This window comes from Stegodyphus dumicola, chromosome 1 (genome assembly GCF_044657685.1).
Source record: "Stegodyphus dumicola isolate Sdum_Otavi_A_Nest chromosome 1, ASM4465768v1".
In the NCBI taxonomy this organism is placed as follows: Eukaryota; Metazoa; Arthropoda; class Arachnida; order Araneae; family Eresidae; genus Stegodyphus; species Stegodyphus dumicola.
This window is the reverse complement of record NC_140768.1, coordinates 273,411,282-273,431,062: the sequence shown is the minus strand read 5'-3', so window position 1 is coordinate 273,431,062 and position 19,781 is coordinate 273,411,282. Positions and strand designations below refer to the sequence as shown.

Genomic DNA, 19,781 nt, shown 5'->3' with positions numbered 1-19,781 from the left:
GGCAATTCCAAGTTCGTCTGATACTTCCACTTGGGTACGCTCACATTCCAGATGGCCGATAATTCTACCACGTAAAAAATCATCCAAATGCGTCCTTTGAGTCATAACTACTCGGTTATTGCACTGAAATGCTTATAAAGCGCCTGCGAACAATTTTAATTCTTTGCCTGTATTCCTTATATATCACTCTCTTACACTCTCGTCATTGTGACGTACCATCGGTGTCATCTGGTTACTTCCTGAAATTTGCGTATGATTCTTGAAGATGTGTGTAGTGATTTTACAGGAGATATATTTATTTTAGAGTTCGATTTTCTCGTGACTCCGAATTATCCTTAATTTATGGACATGAGTGTACTTATTGACGCACTGAGACTTTAAGGGTTCTATTATTTTTACTAATAGCTATTTTAATTTGTTAGCCGTTTCTGTCTTTTCTCATTTCTCTTGCGTTTTCCTGCAGTATATAAATCAGTGAATATGAACGAGAGTGTATTTAAACTGAAGTAGAGAAAAGTTTAATTAGAGCGTGGTTCCTCTTTTGAGAGTACACGTTATTAATTCTACCAGCTGTTGAATTTTGAATCTCGGTTTCGCATTCTTGCTGTCGAAATTATCTCGCTTGTGTAGATTTTAGTCAACCTGCTCTGCTATTTACCTTTGAATTTAGTTGTTACATTATATTTTTAATCAAATATTTTCCTCATCAAAAGTAGTTGGTGACTGTGCAAGCACGTAAGTCCGTGCCGTCTGTTAACTATTGTGGTCAATGAAAGGGTCTTTTACACACTTTTCCCGTTGTATTCATCTTCGTATCTTTGCGAGAAGTCGTAACTTAGACTTTTAAGTTACAACGTATATTAAGAAAGAAGATTAGATCCTACAGACTCCTCCTGAGGTATCTAGAACTTGAGAAATTCCCTTCTTTAAGTTTAACAGTCCGTGTATAACTCCACACCTAATCTCTAGGAAACTCTCTCTATCATTGTTGCATCGTAATAGACATTCAACTTTCAGTACACAATACATTTTCCGAGCCTTAGTAATTTAGTAAATTGCACTATGGATGAAGATACTGCTATGAAATAAATCAAATGTTTCTCTAAATAGGTGTTCTAGACGCTGACAAAAATGAAAGTGAATTACTTTTTCTATTTTAAATTTCTGTTCCGTTCATCTCTTACATATTTTAGCTATTTTAACATCAAGTTTCTTTTTATTTGACTGCTCAATAACATCTCTAAGCATTTTATTAAAAAATAAAAAAATGCAGTTTCATCATAAATTAATGAGTTACTTCATTATATCTGGCATCATATTTAACGTTGCATTATTAACATACACACAGTTTATTTGTCAATGATATGGTACAGTTTCTCAGTAAGTTATTCAGTTCGGGATTAATTTTAAATTCGTCGCGCCCTTTAGCATTTAATTATCTTTCGTATTATGTAATATAGCAACATTACAAGACATAATATTTTCCAAAAACAAAAGATAATTCCGTTCTAAAATCATTAAATCTTAACACGCCCGTGTCATATCACTATATAAAACACAGCAGCTGAAAAAAAATCATAAAAAAATTCTATTTTTGCTAAAAAAATCATACATAAATCGGAGAAGAAGGAACTTTTGTGATAAGAAACGCAGTAGTTTTAATCTAAATCCTGATATTTTTTTTTCGTGTCTCTGAAAATATAATAATATATTTGTTTATTAAATCACAGAGTCGATAATTGACGATATTTCAGTTCGTCACTAAGTCATCTGTTACGCAGATGTTGGAATACACACAAAGATAGGAAAATTGTGTTTTGAAATCAAGATAAAAGAAATGATTTATATACGGCTTTCCAAAAAATATCTTTACGACTTGGGCTCGAATTCAAAGTGAAGATGAAGTACGTTATTGCCTTGCTCCTTGCAGCCGTAGCAGTTTCTGCTATAACAGACAGGGGTAATATATTTATATTATTTAGAATGTGATTAAAGTAGACTATATTCGATTTGATAAAGTGAATTTCTTCTTATTTGAATTATTGCTTTTATTTGCTAAAATTTTAATTATTCAATGATACCGATATACTATGTTTGAAACTGCACTGTAAGTAACTGTTGTAGAATGCTGGGGAGTTATTCTCTTCTCAACACTTAAAGATTAATATTAAATAAATAAGAGCATTGGCTAATCACGAACAAAGTTGTAACAAACGGAGCAAACCGTTATAAATGAAGGTAGACGTAACAAGCAGAAGAAAGCGGGACACCAGAATTTGACCATTGGTCGTACAAGTCCTGGGTAGTAACTGTGGAATTCCTCCCCAATTTTGAAGAAAAGTACCTCAAAGGGGGCGATCCGAAGATCTCCCACCCCTCTTCCCCTACCAATAATCTATCAAGAGGTCTTTCTGTTGCCCTTATATTTTGAGTTTCCGCTTGCAGCGCAGTCAAGCTTTCAAACAGTCCTGCCTTCTTCGGGATTCGATGCAGTGCCAATCAGTACAGCAGTCAGCATCACTAACCATTATACTGGCTGGGCAACAAAAGACAGCTACAGAGGAAAGGGGACCAAGAGAGCAGAAAATAACAAAACAAAACAAAAAAGCGCAAAGTTTCAAGTATCCCTGATATGTCACAACCTAGACGTGAAGTGTACCTAGACATGCTGAAGACACAGCTAATAAAACCGCAACAGAACGATAACGAAGACTGCATTTTTAGATAGGTGAAATTTCCCCACAATTTCGGGAGCACATTAATTTAGGACATTCAAGCTTACTTTAATGCTGAACTTCCTGATCGTTGGGTTGGATGTCCTTCGTGAGGTGCTAATATGCAATATTTTTTTAACTTTGATTATCCTGAGTAGTTATTTCTTGCTACTTGCAAATTTAGTAAAATTGCAACAAAGTATAGAATTTTGAAACCAAACAAAATCTTTTTAAAACTTACATAAAAATTTAATTTAAAATAGATGTTTTGAGAAAGAAAAAATATTACTTTACTAATTAAAATGAAATTAAAGTAAATTCTAACCTTTTTAAAAAACAAATAGGGAATAAAGAATGTGATTCAGTGTAAAACGTTAATTAAATTTTAGGATAAATTACTTTAGACTCATTAAACAGTGTTCAAAAAGTGTTCAAAAAGCTTTTATATTATATTATATATTGGTTTATTGTTTTTCGGTAAGCGTAAAAAATAAAAAGTTCAATTTTAGATTTTTTTATTTAAAAACTACAGAAAAATGCAGAAGAAAGCTTAAAAAAGAACTAAAGAAACTATTGTTAGAAAAGTAAAGTCTTCATGTCATGGGATTATTATGATGACTTTGAAAATAGGAAGCCCTTGTTTTAATAAAATAACAGTAATTAAAAGGAAAAAATAAAGAAATAAAAATAAATTCTATTTCAATGCAAACTTTTTTAATTCTGCTAATTTGGTTAATAATAGTATTTGCAATAACTAATTTTAGATATTTTGGAGTTCTAAAGTAATTAAAGTTAAGCAATACTAAAAAGTTAAAGCAATACTAAAGCAGTTAAAGTTTACGCAAAAACACCTCCTGTAATAAATACTAAACTATTTAATCTACAAAAACAAATTGGAAATTAGAAAAGACTAAAAATATTTTTAAAAAACATCAACTTTGTTCGCAAACAATCAAAAAAAATTTTAAAGACAAAGAAAAAATATACAAAGAATTGAATAGTATTAGCCAAATTGGAGTTTTCTTATGCTTTTTCCTTGATAAGTCTGTGTGAAATCTGGAATTGGGCTAACTGACCATTTATTATGTATTATGTTTCTAACCTTGAATGTATTTTAAATTACTATACAATTCAGAGAAACATTAAGTCTCTTTCTCTTTTCTAGATTTAATTATTATTAACTTTAATTAATTCAATTTTTTATGTTATCTTCAGTGCTACGGCATTTTTCTGTTCATTTGAGAGAGAAAAACAACCTTTTTAGAAAACTTAAGTTTGTATAAAAGATAGTGAAATCTCCTTGATTTTTGTTCATTGAATTCATCAAGCAAATAACAAACAATGTTTTTATTTAATTTATTATTATACTTGCAAAATTATTAAACGTTAGTTATTTACAAACAAAACATAAAAATAAAACAAAATACGGTAGTTTTTAAAGTATAAATGTATGCCTGTCTCTAGCTGACGCAATTTTAGTTATCTTACAATACACAAGTTAAATTACAGACTACTTTATAAAATTTAATATCACCAAAAATAGTGCAGACTGATGCAGAATGTTCTAATAATATGACTTATTGTTCTAATTAGAATGTTCTAATAATATGAATTATGTCATACATAAAGTAATTCTTTATACTTTATTTTGATTTTGTGTCAAAGTCCTTATTGATCTTCCCAATTAAAAGTCTAAATTGCCTCATACAATTTTCATATTTAAATCATAGTTTGCTAAAAAAAAACTTTAAAATCTATTATAAAAGAAAATATTGCATAAAATAAGATTTTACAAGGTTTAAATATCATTACAGTATTTGATTTAGAATCGCTGCTTATGCTGTTTATTTTTAATCTTTCATAGAGAGAAGAAGTTTGGCTTTGCAAAACCCTGATCTCTTTGAAGGAGATATTCTCGGAATTGAGCCTGGCGTACGTATTTTAATTCCTTGTTTTAAGCATCCCACAAAACGTTAGTAGAACATACTATATTTTTTTCATAAAAATCCATTTTAATATGTACACTTTACCCTTTGATAAGCCTTAAAAGTTAACTAAACGTTACAAGTTTAAATATATTCCATATCAAATAGGAAGAAAAAATTAAAATGATACTTAAAATCAGGTAAAAGATCAATTTTAATTTGGTTTAAATTTCAAGTAAATTTCGCTAGATTATGAGAGTGAGCAAACATAGTTTCCTCTTCCTCAAGAGCAATAACAATTTGCTAAAATGTGTTTGTTCTTGTAGAAAAGCAACCTGTATCCGAACACTCTCAAAATCGGTAACTTTTTAAAAATCTAAACCACAATAAAGTTGCTGTTTTTCACAATATTATGTTTCAATTGTTTGTGTGCTTTAAAAAGTAACGCATTGCAGAATTTTAAAAAACTCTTATGCATTTGTTTTAACTGATGAATATGTTGTTTGCGTTGTGATGTTGTGATTCTTAAGTGAAACGTTATCATGTATTCCACAGAAATACTTAAAATAATTAGTATCTAACATTCAATATTATCCATACGATGTTTTAATGGTTTCGCCAAACACACACAGTCTTTTACTTAAATATCAACAGTATTTTTTCTCGTTTAATAGATCTTTTAAGGTACATTTTATAATTTTTAATTTGTTTTCGTTGATACAAGTTAAGTAAAAACAGGTATTGTGGTTATATTAAAGGGCATAATAACACATTACAAGTATGTTTTATTTATGTGTCTGTCACATTAAATTAATTTCGAAAAATAACCATGGCATTTCTCGAAAACCATTAAGTTTTTCCTTCTGTAAATAAATTATATGAAATGTAATTAATTTCCTTTGCTTAAAAATAATTTAAATGGTTTGTTAAAATGCCTACCTCAAATACCAAACAATGACTTTGAAACGATGTTTCAAAATTACAGAATTTCGCTTTCGAAACCATTTTGAAATTAAAATCTTGATAAGTTTAAAAAAGCCAAGCAAATGAGCCGTTTTTTTTTAAATATTTTTAAACATCATGTTAAAGAAATTATGTGTTTTTTCGTAATGTATCATTGTGGGCTTTCTCAGTTCAGGCTTTCTGGAGGTTCCATTTCCGTCTTTTTTGTCCACCTCTGCAAATGTTTGGGAGTTTCGCAAATGGAACCATGGCACCCAATGTAAGGTATAAAAGCATTTGTTAAGAGAAAAAAAGCTCGTATTTTCTTATTTTCTGCTCTGGTTATGCATTTCCCGAATGATGAAATTTGTACAGAAGCTACACATGGAAATTTTGAAACTATATTGCAGGGGTGGCGAAAGTGCGGCTCGCGAGCCTGATACGGCTCTCGCAGTCAATTTGTGCAGCTCGTGAATATAAAATACATGTATGAAATATGGTAAACTAAAACTATTCATGGTCCAAAAAGAAGTAATTAATTAGTTTAGACTCTTTTTACAAAGTTATCAGGGATTTCTTTCTATTTAAAACCTCCTCCAGTACTTCTATAATGATGTAAATATGAACTTGTGGCTTTTAGTAAATCTAGATGCGACTCTCGAACATTCCTGAATTCAAACGTGCGACTCTTACTGACATGAAGTTTGGCCAACACTGCTATATTACATTGCAAATCTGTGGAAGCATTACGCCAGTTTTATGAAATTTATAATTAATGTTACGGGCAATTAAAAAGAATTGTTTTGTTGCTTCGACACCGATCTTCATTAGTAGTTGTACACACAATTACAGAATGTGAATGTATGGATTATATATAGACGAGTGCGTGAAACGATTATTTCAAGATTGTTTCTATCAGCACATCATCTACCATCATTTATCGTTCGCTTGATCTCCGTGGTACTTTAATTCGATTGCCAATGAACTTCTGGCTCTGGATTTGTCTAAAGTCCAGGATTTGCTGGAGACATTTCTATATAGTGAATGGGTTAAATGCAAGCATTAGGAGGAATATCCAACACACCCTGCAAATTTAGAAAGGAAAATTCAGTTTTAGCTCTCCAACCATCACTTTTAGTTGGTCAAGTTATTTTATGACTATCCTATACTTTCAGGAGATTACTTCTTAATTCTCTATTAATGTCTACTCAGTAGTTTTTTATTGTTCTTACAATACTGTGAGAGTGTCGGGGAATGTTTTTCCTAAAGTGAGGATCAAAGCTTAATTCAATTATTAACGAGTACTTTAAATTAAGAAGGAAATATCACTCATTTTCTTTTCGGTTTTGTTTATGGAAAGCATTTTGGCTGAAGCAGAATAATTATCTTTCTCATTTTTGAGTTTTGGTCTTATCTTATGATGTAACTCTAGGAAAATAACTAATTTCATCCTTACTTCGAAAAAAAAAAAGACGAAACACTCTTACTTAATCTGGTTACAGTTAATTTATAGTGTATTGGTTTGTTACTCTTGACAAGTCAATTAATCTGAGGTCAATAACAATAGCTACTTTTTCAATACTTTAAATTTCTTTTTAATTTTACTTTTCAGTATTTTAAATTCCTTTTTAATTTAACTATTTAGAATTTTTCCCGTTTAAAATAATATTTCTTTGCAACGTTTTAAAATATTTTTACTACAATAGAAATCTAAATAACTTATAATTAAGATACTGATTCAAATTTATTCCGTTAATTAATCGCATTAATTAAATTTCTGTTTCTTGTATGATACATTAAAAAACCATTCTAGTAATAAATTACCTATATCTATCTATCTATCTGTCCATATGTATATATATATACATATGTGGGTGTGTGGGCGTAAGATCATAACATAAATTAGCAGTAGTCCCTTAACTCTTCATTTTAATTTGTTTATTTCTCTTCTCTATTCTCAAAACAGTAATTACATATAACTTTTTCAGGACTGCGTTATTTTTAGGTTAATCCATATATGTCTTTTACACAAGATAGTGACATAAATGGAAATGAAACTCATATAGATAATAATCATTTGAGAGTATTATTAATTTTCAAATCAAAATGCATTGAAACTGAAACTAAAACCATTCTAAATTAATGTTTTGTCCCGAGTATATCGGACTTTGCTTCTGTGCCTCGCCCTGCTTTCTTTTTATCGCAACAATCTCAAAAATGCAAATATTATGTTTTGGAATGGGCACGATTAATGTGCCAAGTTACTTGTATCTCAAAATGTTTCACTACAATATAAGAAATACTATTTAAATTCGCTCAAATCTGCATTTTTTATGCATCCATCTTCTATCTACGACGCCACCAACATATCCAAGTTACACTAACGGGTCATCATTCTAACGACGCAACAAACATCTAAGTGAAACTCCTTAAGATTCCTTTTTAATTACGTTATTTTTCCACTTTCAATTCTTAAAATATAATATGCTCATAAAAATTATTTCTGAAGTGCGTCATTTCAGAATTAATTCCTGTCATTCTTGTATAACGTTTAAGACAAATATATGTTTGAAAACTTAAGAGCAAAACCTTTTAAACCAATTACACTTAAATCGAAATTTTGATACTATATTTAAAAAATTAACTAATCCTCACCATACTTAATCTAAAGTCACTAGTTTTAGTCTAATATCAACGCACCATCTTCGTCTTTCAATTTCTTATAATTTCAACATCTTACGCTATATCAATTACATAATCCTTGATCCATCTCACGCTGGCCTCGGTTTAGTCAATATGTTGTCCTTCGATATACGTTTTCCACTTGTTATGCTCAGAATAAAGAAATGCATCAAATGGCCATGACTGTCTTCCTTGTAGCTAGACATTCATTATTATTATCTACGACAGACTCAAATTGTTTCAATTATACAGAATGTCGCAGAAGTCGCGCAGGGATTGCAAGACCTCATAATTTTTTTTGTAATTTGTTTATTTATTTATTTTTTTCTTTTTCAAGACTGGAGATAACACCATGGAGAAATTGAGTCCTGAAAAGCGTATGCAATTAATAACTTTATTTTGAATATCAAAGATCCATCATCGTCTCTCAAACAACATACCATCGGCACATCAGCGTGCGCAGCTGTCCTCATCAGACTACGATTGTCTGTCTGGTAGTACGCTTTTGGCAACATTAGTCAGTCTGCGTTCGCCTAAGAACGGGTAAACATGTTCGGTTCGAACTCCCCAAAACATTCAACGAGTGAGGGACATCATTAATGACAACCCCGTTCTCTGTCTGCTCTTGGACGATCGCAGACTGAATAATGATGCAGAGAGTATGCTACCAGACGTAGAATCGCAGACTGATAAGGACAGTTGCGCACATTGAAGTGCCGATGGTATGCTCTTTGAGTGAGGATGATGCATCTTTGATTTCCAAAATAAATTTCTATCAGTTTCGAACGCTATTTAGGACTCAATCTCTCCATGTGTATTTCCCAAAAGTACTGCACAGTCCTGAAAAATTAAAAAATAAGTAAACAAATGACAAAACATTAGCAGACATTGCAACCTATGCCCGATTTCAGCGCGATTTTCTATATATAATGCGTGTTTTTTAAGTGCACACTGAAGAATTTGCTTGAGCTTGAAAAATATCTAATTTACGAATCTCTTTGCACATGCAGTTAATATAATTTTCAAATAAGAATCTCTAGTTTATTACCTAATGTAATCATTTTTCAGTCTTTTTTATTAAATATAATAATTTTAAATGATATCTATTGCAATCACGTTTTCTTTCTGGTCATTTTTGTAACTGTACATTATTTTTCAGGACAGGAATGTTATTCCATACCAGCAGATGAGATGGCCCAACAAGATAATTCCATATATTATTGATTCATCTCTAGGTATGACATTACGCTTTATTTTTATCTAATTTATATTTCCATGAGCATCTAACATCCAATAGAGGGCTTAAATTGATAAAGCACTTAAATAAGCAGAGTCGGATTTGGAAAATCTTCGGAAATACTCGACAGATTTACTGTTCAGAAATTTGACAAAGTGAGTAATACAACTCTCCTATATCGCAGTGGTTGCCACCATATAATATTAAAATGATTATTCGAATGCTATAGCAAAAGCTTTAGAAAAATGATGATTATTAATTAATTTAAAATAAATTATATCTAGAAAATAAACTAAATCTTTACAAAAAGTCAAAAAGTTTTATGCTTAAAATTAAGTAGTCCTCTGATCTCAGGATACTTAGGACACCAAGAGTACTCAATTCTATGCCGTAAAAGTATCATCTCTAACCTCAAATAAGAAACTAAGAAACCAAATGAAAAATTCATCTTGTCTATATTATCTTCTGCGTAATCCATGCACTTTGATCCATTATGTTACTTTTTATAAGTTTATGCTTTATGCTATCTGTTCTGTACAACATTTTTCATCCATATTATTTTCATTCATATAATATAATATAATAATTAAGTATTTAAATCCTTTTCTTTGAAAAGAATTAAAAGATGAGTGTATGCAATAATTAAATAATATCAAAACCAGATACTCATAGGTACTCGATGCGTTGCACTGCTCAGTTTAAGTGCGCTTTACAGGAAGCTTTAATATCATCTATAGTTGCTTAAAAATTCGAAAGCTTCTCAGAGTTGAGAGAAAGATATTTATTGCAAACATTGTTAGAAAAATAAAACAAATTCTGTAAATGTTATAATTTTATTGAAATTAAACAAAAATTGGTATTGAAGTAATGTGCGATCTACCGCTTTTAGTTATCTATTTCTTATATGGCGAGCCATGACAAACGAATAGAAGGTCCCTGGATATTTCATTTAACATGTCGAACTGATAAACTCAACACGCCCTTTCCTCGTCGAACGAGGCCCACCAGTAGCCGAGCGGTAAAGTCGCTGAACACTCGTAGTTTGGTCAGAGGTTTGAATCCCACGAACGGATGGCTGCATAAGCTTTCTCGTGGTTTTCCCCATCTGTAACGTGTATTAGAGCCAGTTTCATTTCGAAAATCCTCCACGAAGGAGTCTCTTCCCTTAGGCAGCTAGCCCTCGAGTGCTTTCCCGTAATCAAGCAAACCGAATCAAATCAAACCATCATTATCGAACGAAGAGATGCCGCAATGTTACAGACTCTACAGATTGTACGCAACATGAAAAACTACAACCTATATTGTAGTATGCAATGTTCCGCTTTTAATTATTTATTTTTTTAGAAGGTCCACTAATATTGGTTATTTTTTTAATCATTTCGTTTTGTCTTGGTGAAGAAATTCCTTCGTCTTGGTGAAGAAATCATAGTCACATGCACTCATATCTTGTGAATATGGCATATATTTCAGGACCTCCTATCGCTACGTCGCAGGAGATCCGTGACAGTGCATGCATTATGGCAAGGCGCATTGTGATAGAGGATGATGAGATCTGAGACATCGTCTTCGTATAGTATTCAAGAGAAAGTGATGACACACATTACTTACGAATCTCATCCTCCATGGCAATGTGCAATCTCATCATCCTCGATGTCGTGGTACTCTCTTTATCCCTGCTTTAAAGCAGTCAATGTAGAGCATCAATTGAAGTGAACGAGTTGAAGGTGCATGAAGCCTTCCATTAATTTGTCAGAAGTCAGTAGAAATGGCATGCGATTGTATTAAGGGAAAATAAATGTTTGTAACTAAGCTAATAATATTTAATAGATATTTCGCTGTGTTTCCACTATTTTTTTATTCCACACTAGTATATCCACCATATACAAATACCATTATATTGCTATTACCTCAACATCTAATATCATGTTACATTGATATGTCTCTTTCGTTTGTCGTTTTTTTACTATTTTCTCTGCTAAGTTTCGTGTGCATCGTATAACGTAGGAATTTTTATTTCATTTTATAATAGTCGCAGGAGCATAGACAAGAATTATTGCTCATTACTGGAAAAAATATTCTTAATGTCTAAATTTTCAACATTTTTAAATTCTGAGAAAGATTTTAAGAAATTTACAGACCAGTTCATCAGCACTCAATATCCTACAGGCATTACATTTTAAGATTCTTAAGAAAGCTTCCTTTCATAAGCTGAGCATTTTACATTTTAAATAACTTATTGAGCTTACGAAAAGGTGATTGCTTAGGAAATTCTAAACTGAAATATCCGTAGGGAGCCTTAGAAAGTTATTTCTGAGTTAGGGATTTAAAAAACTGGTCAGTTCAGGCGGTCTTCCTAGTTTATAATAATATAACTACAAGTAACCCTCGTATAACACGGTAGATACGTTCCTAGAAAATGCCGTATTGTATGGGACCCAGAGGCAGTATAAAAAAGGGGTTACGTTCCGAAAACTTATTGAAAACAAATATTTTTTAAATTATACATAAACAACTTAATTTTTATTAAAAATACATGTATGTACAACAGAAAACAAAACATATTACATATTTTAATTTAGCTCAACTTTAGTTTAATAAATTTCTTAGTTGTCATTGCTCAGGATAATCAACAGAAAACGTTTTTTCGGTGGAATGAGGTCGCTTTCACTTTCAGAATTTCTTTCTTCATTTAAAGTTCTGGCATTTTCTTCCCTCTTTATCAAATCTGTAATTTTACTTTGCTCACTAGTTCTTACAGGGTCATTTTAAATTTCTCGGTATATAGCTAGACAGTTTTGCAGCTCCCTTTTGAATTTTCGGCTTATTTCAGCGGAATGGTCTGCCCTCAAGAAAAAAGTCGAGATTTTCAGCTAAGCGTAGGCCTTCATTTAATTTTTTAATGTTCATTTGTTAACTTCAAATCTTCATCAGTGGTAGTGTCCTCAGAATCGATTTGATTTACAGCTTCGTATGCCATATCTATCACATCTTCGTCAATTTCCTCTTCCACTGATAAGTCTTGAAAGTCCTCAATAGCCATGTTCACAAAACCTTCGCCTCCGATTGATTTAATAAGTTCTAATATGCCACCAATTTCATTTTCAGACGAGTCATGCACCTTAAATAACGTTCAGCGTCTGGCACAAAACAATTTAAAAACCAATCTTGAAATATATCCCCAGCTACCCAAGCTCTTGGATTTGCTTTCCAATATACCGGCAAGGTATTTTTATTTACGCTTTTAAGTGCACGAGGATTTAAAGATCTATAAATTAACAAGGGTTTTGTCATAAAGTCCAAAGTCATACAGCACAAAAATAGCGTTAGACAATTTTTAGACACATTAAATCAGGATGCAGTTTTTTTCTTTGTTCGATATAAAGGTTCCACTGGTCATTTTCGTTCCACCAAAGCCCAGTTTTGTTGGCATTGAAAATTTGAACTGCTGTATATCCTTGTTCTTCTATAATATTTTGGCATTTTTCAGGAAACGTCCTAGAAGCTTCATAATCAGCCGATGCAGATTCTCCTTGAATTCTTATGCTATGAATTGCAAAACGCTTTTTGAAATTTTCGAACCAACTTTCACTCACCAGAAAATCTGGGTCGACAGAGGGTTGGTTCTCCATGTTCTTTGAGGTGCTTGAAAATTTTAAGTGCTTTTGGTTTAATGATATTACCATCCAACGAAATTCTTTTTTGACATTGTTTTTTGACAGCTATAATCAATCCAAATGCTGAGTGCCTTTTCCATCTTCTCAATTATTGGTGCTCCCGTCGGCGAACTGCATGTTTTGCGGATGTCGAAGATCCTGCAGCAACTGCACTTCTTATTTCTTTTTCATTTTTCTTAACAGTCCGGACTGTTTCTTCATTCCAATTTGAACTTTTTTCAATGTGATGTGACTTTTCTCCTTTTAAAAGTGGATTTAATTTCCAATATTTGTACCTGTACTTCTAAAGAAATGAATTTCCTCTTAAACGTTGTTTTCTTTATCTTTATTGGACAAGTCTGGAGACTGAAACTTAATGTCTTAAAGGCGAAAACGTTATTCTTTAACACGCCGTGGCTCGACGCAGACTGCCGACCAGCAGCTTGAGACACTTTTGTTTTCAGGCCATGGAGACGAGGATTCGAATTTCGGAAACCGAACGTGCAGGCTGTGCGTTTTAGAGTACTTATTATGACCTCATGTTGTTCACATTCTGCGATAGTGAGGTTTCTTCATTGTTATCTGGGGACATTTATTCTTACGGCTACCGGATCTGGGAAGACAACTGGCACAACTTACGAAACAAGGATTCTTCTGCGTTAAATGACTGTATGGGTGCTTTGTACAATATGGAAAAACTTCGTGCGGAGTTCGTTAAAATTCTTCGGATTGCTTGGGCAATTTTCTTATCGTGTTAGAGAGAAACCGTGTTGTAGGAGGTTTCTCGCAATTTATGAATCATGTTATAGTGAAACCGTGTTACAGGATGCCTTGTTGTAGGAGGGCTACCTGCATTAATAATTACAATTCGATTTGAAATTTTCATTTGAAAAATTAGAAATTCTTGTCATAACATTTTCCATTCACTAATTTTGTTTCCTCTTCTAGCGGTGTACACATCTTTGATCTTGGCGGGAATGCAGAACTACGAAAGAAATACTTGTCTTAAATTTGTACCTAGGACTACAGAAAAGAACTACATCAAGATTTTCAAGGGACAAGGGTACGTAAAATTACCTAACAGGGATTTGTATGCTAGATGTTTTACTATGTATTTTGATCCATAAGTATATTTTTTACACAAACAGCACAACCCCGCCAGCCATCGTTTATACTGGATCAGATGGCTGTTCTAAAACTAAGAAAATTAGGTTTAGTTCTAATCAAATTGTTGTTACTTTTAAGACAAATGACAGTAATTCTTCATGTTTGGCTAGCACTATGTCAGCAATATGTAGGATCAGTACGTACGTGTATGTAGGAGCAAATAAAAATGCATGGTTGAAATTTCTCATTTAATCTTAACTGTAGAAATTTAAAGCGCTGTAATAAATATTATTGTTTAATATTATTTTTTCTTTCTAAAACTTAGGAGTTCTGAAATAATGAGATCTTTGTTATTATCACCTTAAAATTTTGAAATTAGAACTTTTTAAATTTATAGGTTTATAGGTAATATAGGTTTAAGAAGCTTATAGAACATGAAGACTCACAATTAGATGGATATTATATTTTAAGATTTTTAATAAAACCTTTTTGTAGAAAATCTTAAAACGCAATATTTAAAGGAGTCCTCAGAAAGTTAAAAAAGTGTTGTAGTAGTACTTTATATTTCTGGTCTGTTTTAAGCTCCAGTCTTAATTACCACTTTTTTATTTCAAGCTACACGGATGGTTGTTAGGGACTTTCCGCTGACATCCAGACTTCTTCTACCACACGTAGAATAAAAACGTAAAGTAATTAATAATAAGGTTGTCAGCCTCTCTAAGTTCCTAAACCACCCTAAAAACTTAAATTTCATTTACTCACAACAAGCTCTAAATAAAGTGCTTCTTCCTTGAAATACGGACAGGCAGCAGAATACCATCGTACTGTAAAGAAAATTAACCCGAATTGTTAATATGTAATTTACTTCAAAATTCTCTTTTCTTCGATGCTCAATTCGACCTTCTAAATATTCGAATGATATGAATATTCTGCACAGAGTTGAGAGGAAATAAGATTCGAAACGGAGGGAAGGACTTAAAAAATCAGTTAAATATTTTAAAGATAAGTCAAATTACATTTTTTTCTTATGCTGTATTGAAACGTTTATTACTACAAAAATCAAAGTGCAAGCTTTGAAACAATAGCCATTTTGTTACATGAACTATCTTTTCAATTGTTTCTTTCGAAGTAATACTTCTAAAAGTAAATCTAATTAAAATACTACTAGCCAAAGGCTACGTAGAGTAATTCAGGCGCTAAGTTGTCTTCGAATTTACCGACGTGAACTTAAACTATCGTCCAATAGCAACGCGGAAGACAAGAAGTCTTATCTAGAACAGCAAACCTAGTAAAGTGGCCTTTGAACGGGGGAAACACGCTCTGTCTAAACAATCTCAAATTTTCACTTATATACACACGAGCTAATTTACATTCCGGCGTAGAAACGGAAATAGGGAAATGACAGCAAAGATTCAAACTTAAAATAACTAGTTAGGGAAATTAAGGTAAATCTCACATATTAATTCCTTTATGTAAGTGGGATTATATTATTTTGATGAAGATATAAGCATTACATTATCCATAATTCAACTGGAGCAATGAAATGTTCTTTATCTGATTAACTTGTTTATCTTTCGGAATAATTCATGCTATTAACAGACAATTACTAACAAAGACAAGCTATTAACAAACTTTTTTTACACTTTCTATAGTATTACAATGATTTTCAGTCCAGTATTGATTAGAATCAAATTTTTAACAGATGTTACTCTTACGTCGGTATGATCAACCGTGGAGAACAACCACTGTCTCTTGGAAACGGTTGCCAATTTGTAGGTACTGTTGTCCATGAGCTGGGACATGCTATCGGTTTCTTCCATGAACAAAACAGATCTGATAGAGATGAGTACCTCACCATCTACTGGGAAAACATCAAAGAAGGTAAGAAACGAAATTATTTGAAACATGATGCATTAATTTCACTAACAAACATAAGTTATATTTCAAGAATTTTTGGCATTAATTCATATCACATAAAATGATGAATAAAATTTTGATTTGGTATAATCAAAGGCTTTACGCAACGCATCTTAAGGATTAATGATTTTTAGCAAATTCCAGCAAATCTTCCAAACAATAATTAACAGAAATTATTACTATGATATCTCAATTTGTTTCCCATAAAATATTAATATCTTACGAACAGAATTTTCTTGACAATTAATCGATCGCTTTGATTCAGGGAACATCTGCTATCATGGATTTGAAAATGAGCAAAGAACAGCAATAACGCTTTACTGTGAAGCGGAAAAACAACAGCGAAGTCATTTAAAATGCCGTATACATACATGCAAAGTACATACAAATCTTTACAAGGCTCAAAGCCAAGGAGGAAAGAGGTAAAATCTCTCAGCAACAATGGAGTCATTTGAAATGCAGTGTAAAGCATATATGGATCAGATTCGTGGAGGAAAGAGGTAAAATGTTTTAGCTCCGTGGACAAGCTTTACCTCGAGCGATAAAGTTTCATTGGTACGACGAGCGATTTCATGATGAGCTCAGATGTTGAGATTCGGGCAGGGTCGCATTTCCCAATCTTGAGTCCACGGAAGCAATGGAAATGCTAGATGAAAAGTTCCTAAAACATTGTTACCTGTCTCTTCGACCGAAGATGGTGAGCTAAAAACAAATAAAAATACGCCTCAAATTGTTGTGAAAGATCACTAAAAAACAAAAATGTTGCCTCTTCCTCCCCCTCGCGCACTGACTACCAGATAGAAAGAAGATCAATGATTAAATCATCTGTATGCCATGATTTAATCAAAAAGGCAGATATGAATACTGAATATATTTTAAACAAATTGTGACTGGAGGTGAAACGTAATGATTTTCTTATTATTCTGAGACGAAACTGCAGACATCTGCTTGAATTGGAGAAGCTTAACTTCAGCACAGAAATTTCAGCTTCAGAAATCTCAGGGAAGAACATACTGGCAACCGTTTCTGCTACATATTAAAAGGAATTTGTTCACTAGATTTGGTACCAGCAGTCTATTTTCTCTATTCCAAAATGAGATATCCAAATGAAATGTCCAGGTCGTTATTTTGACGTCACTGAAAATATTCACAAAACCATATCAAGAGACTTAAATAGTATTCCAAGAGATGAACTCTACGAAATTTTTAATCCGCTGTATGAACATGACAAGAATTATATAGACTTACAAATATTGTATGTTGAAGGCTCAGTCTTTGAATAAAATTCTATCTATTTCGAGGGCAGTAGACACAAATCCACATTTTATTCAGGAAGATAAAAAAAAAAGAATATTCTGACTAATACCTTAATAACTTGAATCTTTATTTTGTTATTTGAATAATATACCTAGCTGATATAAATTAAAATAAATTTAATTTATAATACATCCAAGTAATCGTTTTATGAATCTTTATAGCATTGTCATAATTAATAAAAGGTATTTTCAGCTTTATGTGTTGCGTGACTGTTAGAAAATCATTTGTGTTCATTAAGTTTTATAATATTTTTTTATTTTTAATACATTTGTTTTTAATTTTTTCAAACAAATTAGCGATAAATTCTTCTCTAAAGTTGTAGACTGTAATCTGAAATTATCATATAAACTGTTTATACCATTAATTAACAAAGATAATCGATATTTCAGAGTGTTTAAGATTATGATTGAAAACCATGAAATATTTTTGCTTCTTGGTTAAGAGAGATTCAAGCTGTCGGTCATAAAGTAGTGCAAAATAGGCAGTAGTCTGTTTAATTTTGAATCATAACATAATTTTATCATTTTCCTTCTTTTTAAAAGTAATACTATCTTCTTTCACACTTCCAAATGCTTTCAAATAAAATATTCTAAGGTTCTTTTGGCCTCACGGAAAAGATGTGAAGGAAACTTCGGCATTCACTTTAACCATACAAGTGAATTTACATGAAATTTTTCAATGTAAATAAAACTTATAAAATTATAGAGATTTATATAATTATAGAAGTTAATTACAGAATTAAAGAAAGAATATGAGAGTAATTATTTCGGAATAATGCAGGATTTATTTTTTCAAGAAAACATTTATAAATATTTAAATGTGTCTTACCCAGAGCTCGATTTGGACTTGATAAGGCCCTAAGATATTTCAGATATGGGGCCCTTCATAAGGCTGTTATAATATATTTTAATTTTTGGGGTCCCCAAAGAAAGTGGGGGCCCTAAGCTATAGCTTGTGCAGGTTTATATATAAATCCGGCTCTGGTCTAGATGATAAAGATTATACAATTATTTTTTTATATTCATTCTGTATTGTTGCAAAAATTTTCATAAGACTTTAAACCTCTATTTATTTCAGGTATGGAAACACAATTCGCTCTTCTGAAACCTAGCCAAAACCTGCTTCTGACACCCTTCGATCATGATTCTATTATGTTGTACGGAAACTATGCCTTCTCCAAGGATCGCAGGTCGAAGACCATGGTTGCAAAGAACGGTAAACTGCTGAAGGAGCCTTATGACAAACAAGGCCTCTCCAAGGACGATATCAAGCGTGTCAAACAGATGTATAAATGCTAAAACGTATTGTTCTCATACATATTTAAACGATTAGCAGAAACATCAAGCTCATAAAACTGATGTATAAATGTTGAACTAATGCTTAGATGTACTTCTCTTACAAATAAAGCATCAAACTAAGAAAAAAATACTCATTTTTTTTAAATAGTAATTAACACACTGCGAAATTTAAGCAGGAGTAAATGAGTTGGATAATTCCAAAATTTGATGTTAAATAAAAACATATGTTTCTTTTCTTAAAAGTAGAAAACAAATAAAGTAATGATAAAAAGTAATGTACAAACAATTCAAAATACTAATAATGATAAAAAGAATAAAATCAGTGGCTTACTTCTAATATACAAAAAACGAAAAGAACAGCAAACTTTTCCTTGCTGTATGAAGTGGAAAAAATTATCAAGGGACATCTACAATGTTAAGAGCAAACGAAAGGGTGCTCTGCCCTTGGCGTTAAGCGTGTGAGGTGGAGGAAAATAAAAAACTGGTATTATAAGAAAATTTTGGGTGGCGAAAATCAGGAAAGATTAATTTTAATTTAAAGGATTTTATTTATTTCAAAAGCCAAAGTAAATTTTAAAAAACTGTTTTTCTTTAATTCGGATGAAAAGTAATTAAAATATTTTGCGTTTATTTGTAATGGGTGACCCGAAAAATGCCCACAGGAAAAATAAACCGCATTAAAAATGCTCACAGATATAAATGCTCACAGGAATATGTCCACATAGAAAAAAGCTCACATGGAAAAAATGCTCACTTAGAAATATGCCCACGTAGAAAAAAAAGCTCACATGGAAAAATGCTCATTTAGAAATATGATCACATAGAAAAAAGCTCACACAGATATATGCTCACATGGAAATAAGCCCACATATATATATGCTTACATGGAAATAAGCCCACTGATAAATAAAATACGTAGAAATATCCTTACATTAATCAATCAATAATTAATCGATCTTGAACATCGTACATCTACTTGAATTTTTCAA

General features: G+C 31.8%; 1 protein-coding gene across 1 annotated transcript; it reads left to right on the top strand.

Moving 5' to 3' along the window:
* Positions 1-1,861: 1,861 nt before the first annotated feature.
* Positions 1,862-18,920, top strand: LOC118196589 (astacin-like metalloprotease toxin 5). The gene is made up of 6 exons (XM_035368060.2): positions 1,862-1,960; positions 4,579-4,646; positions 9,423-9,498; positions 14,102-14,216; positions 15,963-16,141; positions 18,572-18,920. Exons 1-6 carry the CDS (start codon positions 1,900-1,902, stop codon positions 18,790-18,792), a joined length of 720 nt encoding a protein of 239 aa, XP_035223951.1. The 5' UTR covers positions 1,862-1,899; the 3' UTR covers positions 18,793-18,920.
* The last annotated feature ends 861 nt before the right edge of the window (positions 18,921-19,781 follow it).

What these genes read in the sequence shown, in the direction of transcription:
- LOC118196589 (XM_035368060.2), top strand. Translation starts at nt 1,900, where the DNA reads ATGAAGTACGTTATTGCCTTGCTCCTTGCAGCCGTAGCAGTTTCTGCT. An exon ending in TTCTGCTATAACAGACAGGG is followed by an intron (nt 1,961 to 4,578) that starts GTAATATATTTA and finishes AATCTTTCATAG; the next exon opens with AGAGAAGAAGTTTGGCTTTG. An exon ending in TTCTCGGAATTGAGCCTGGC is followed by an intron (nt 4,647 to 9,422) that starts GTACGTATTTTA and finishes ATTATTTTTCAG; the next exon opens with GACAGGAATGTTATTCCATA.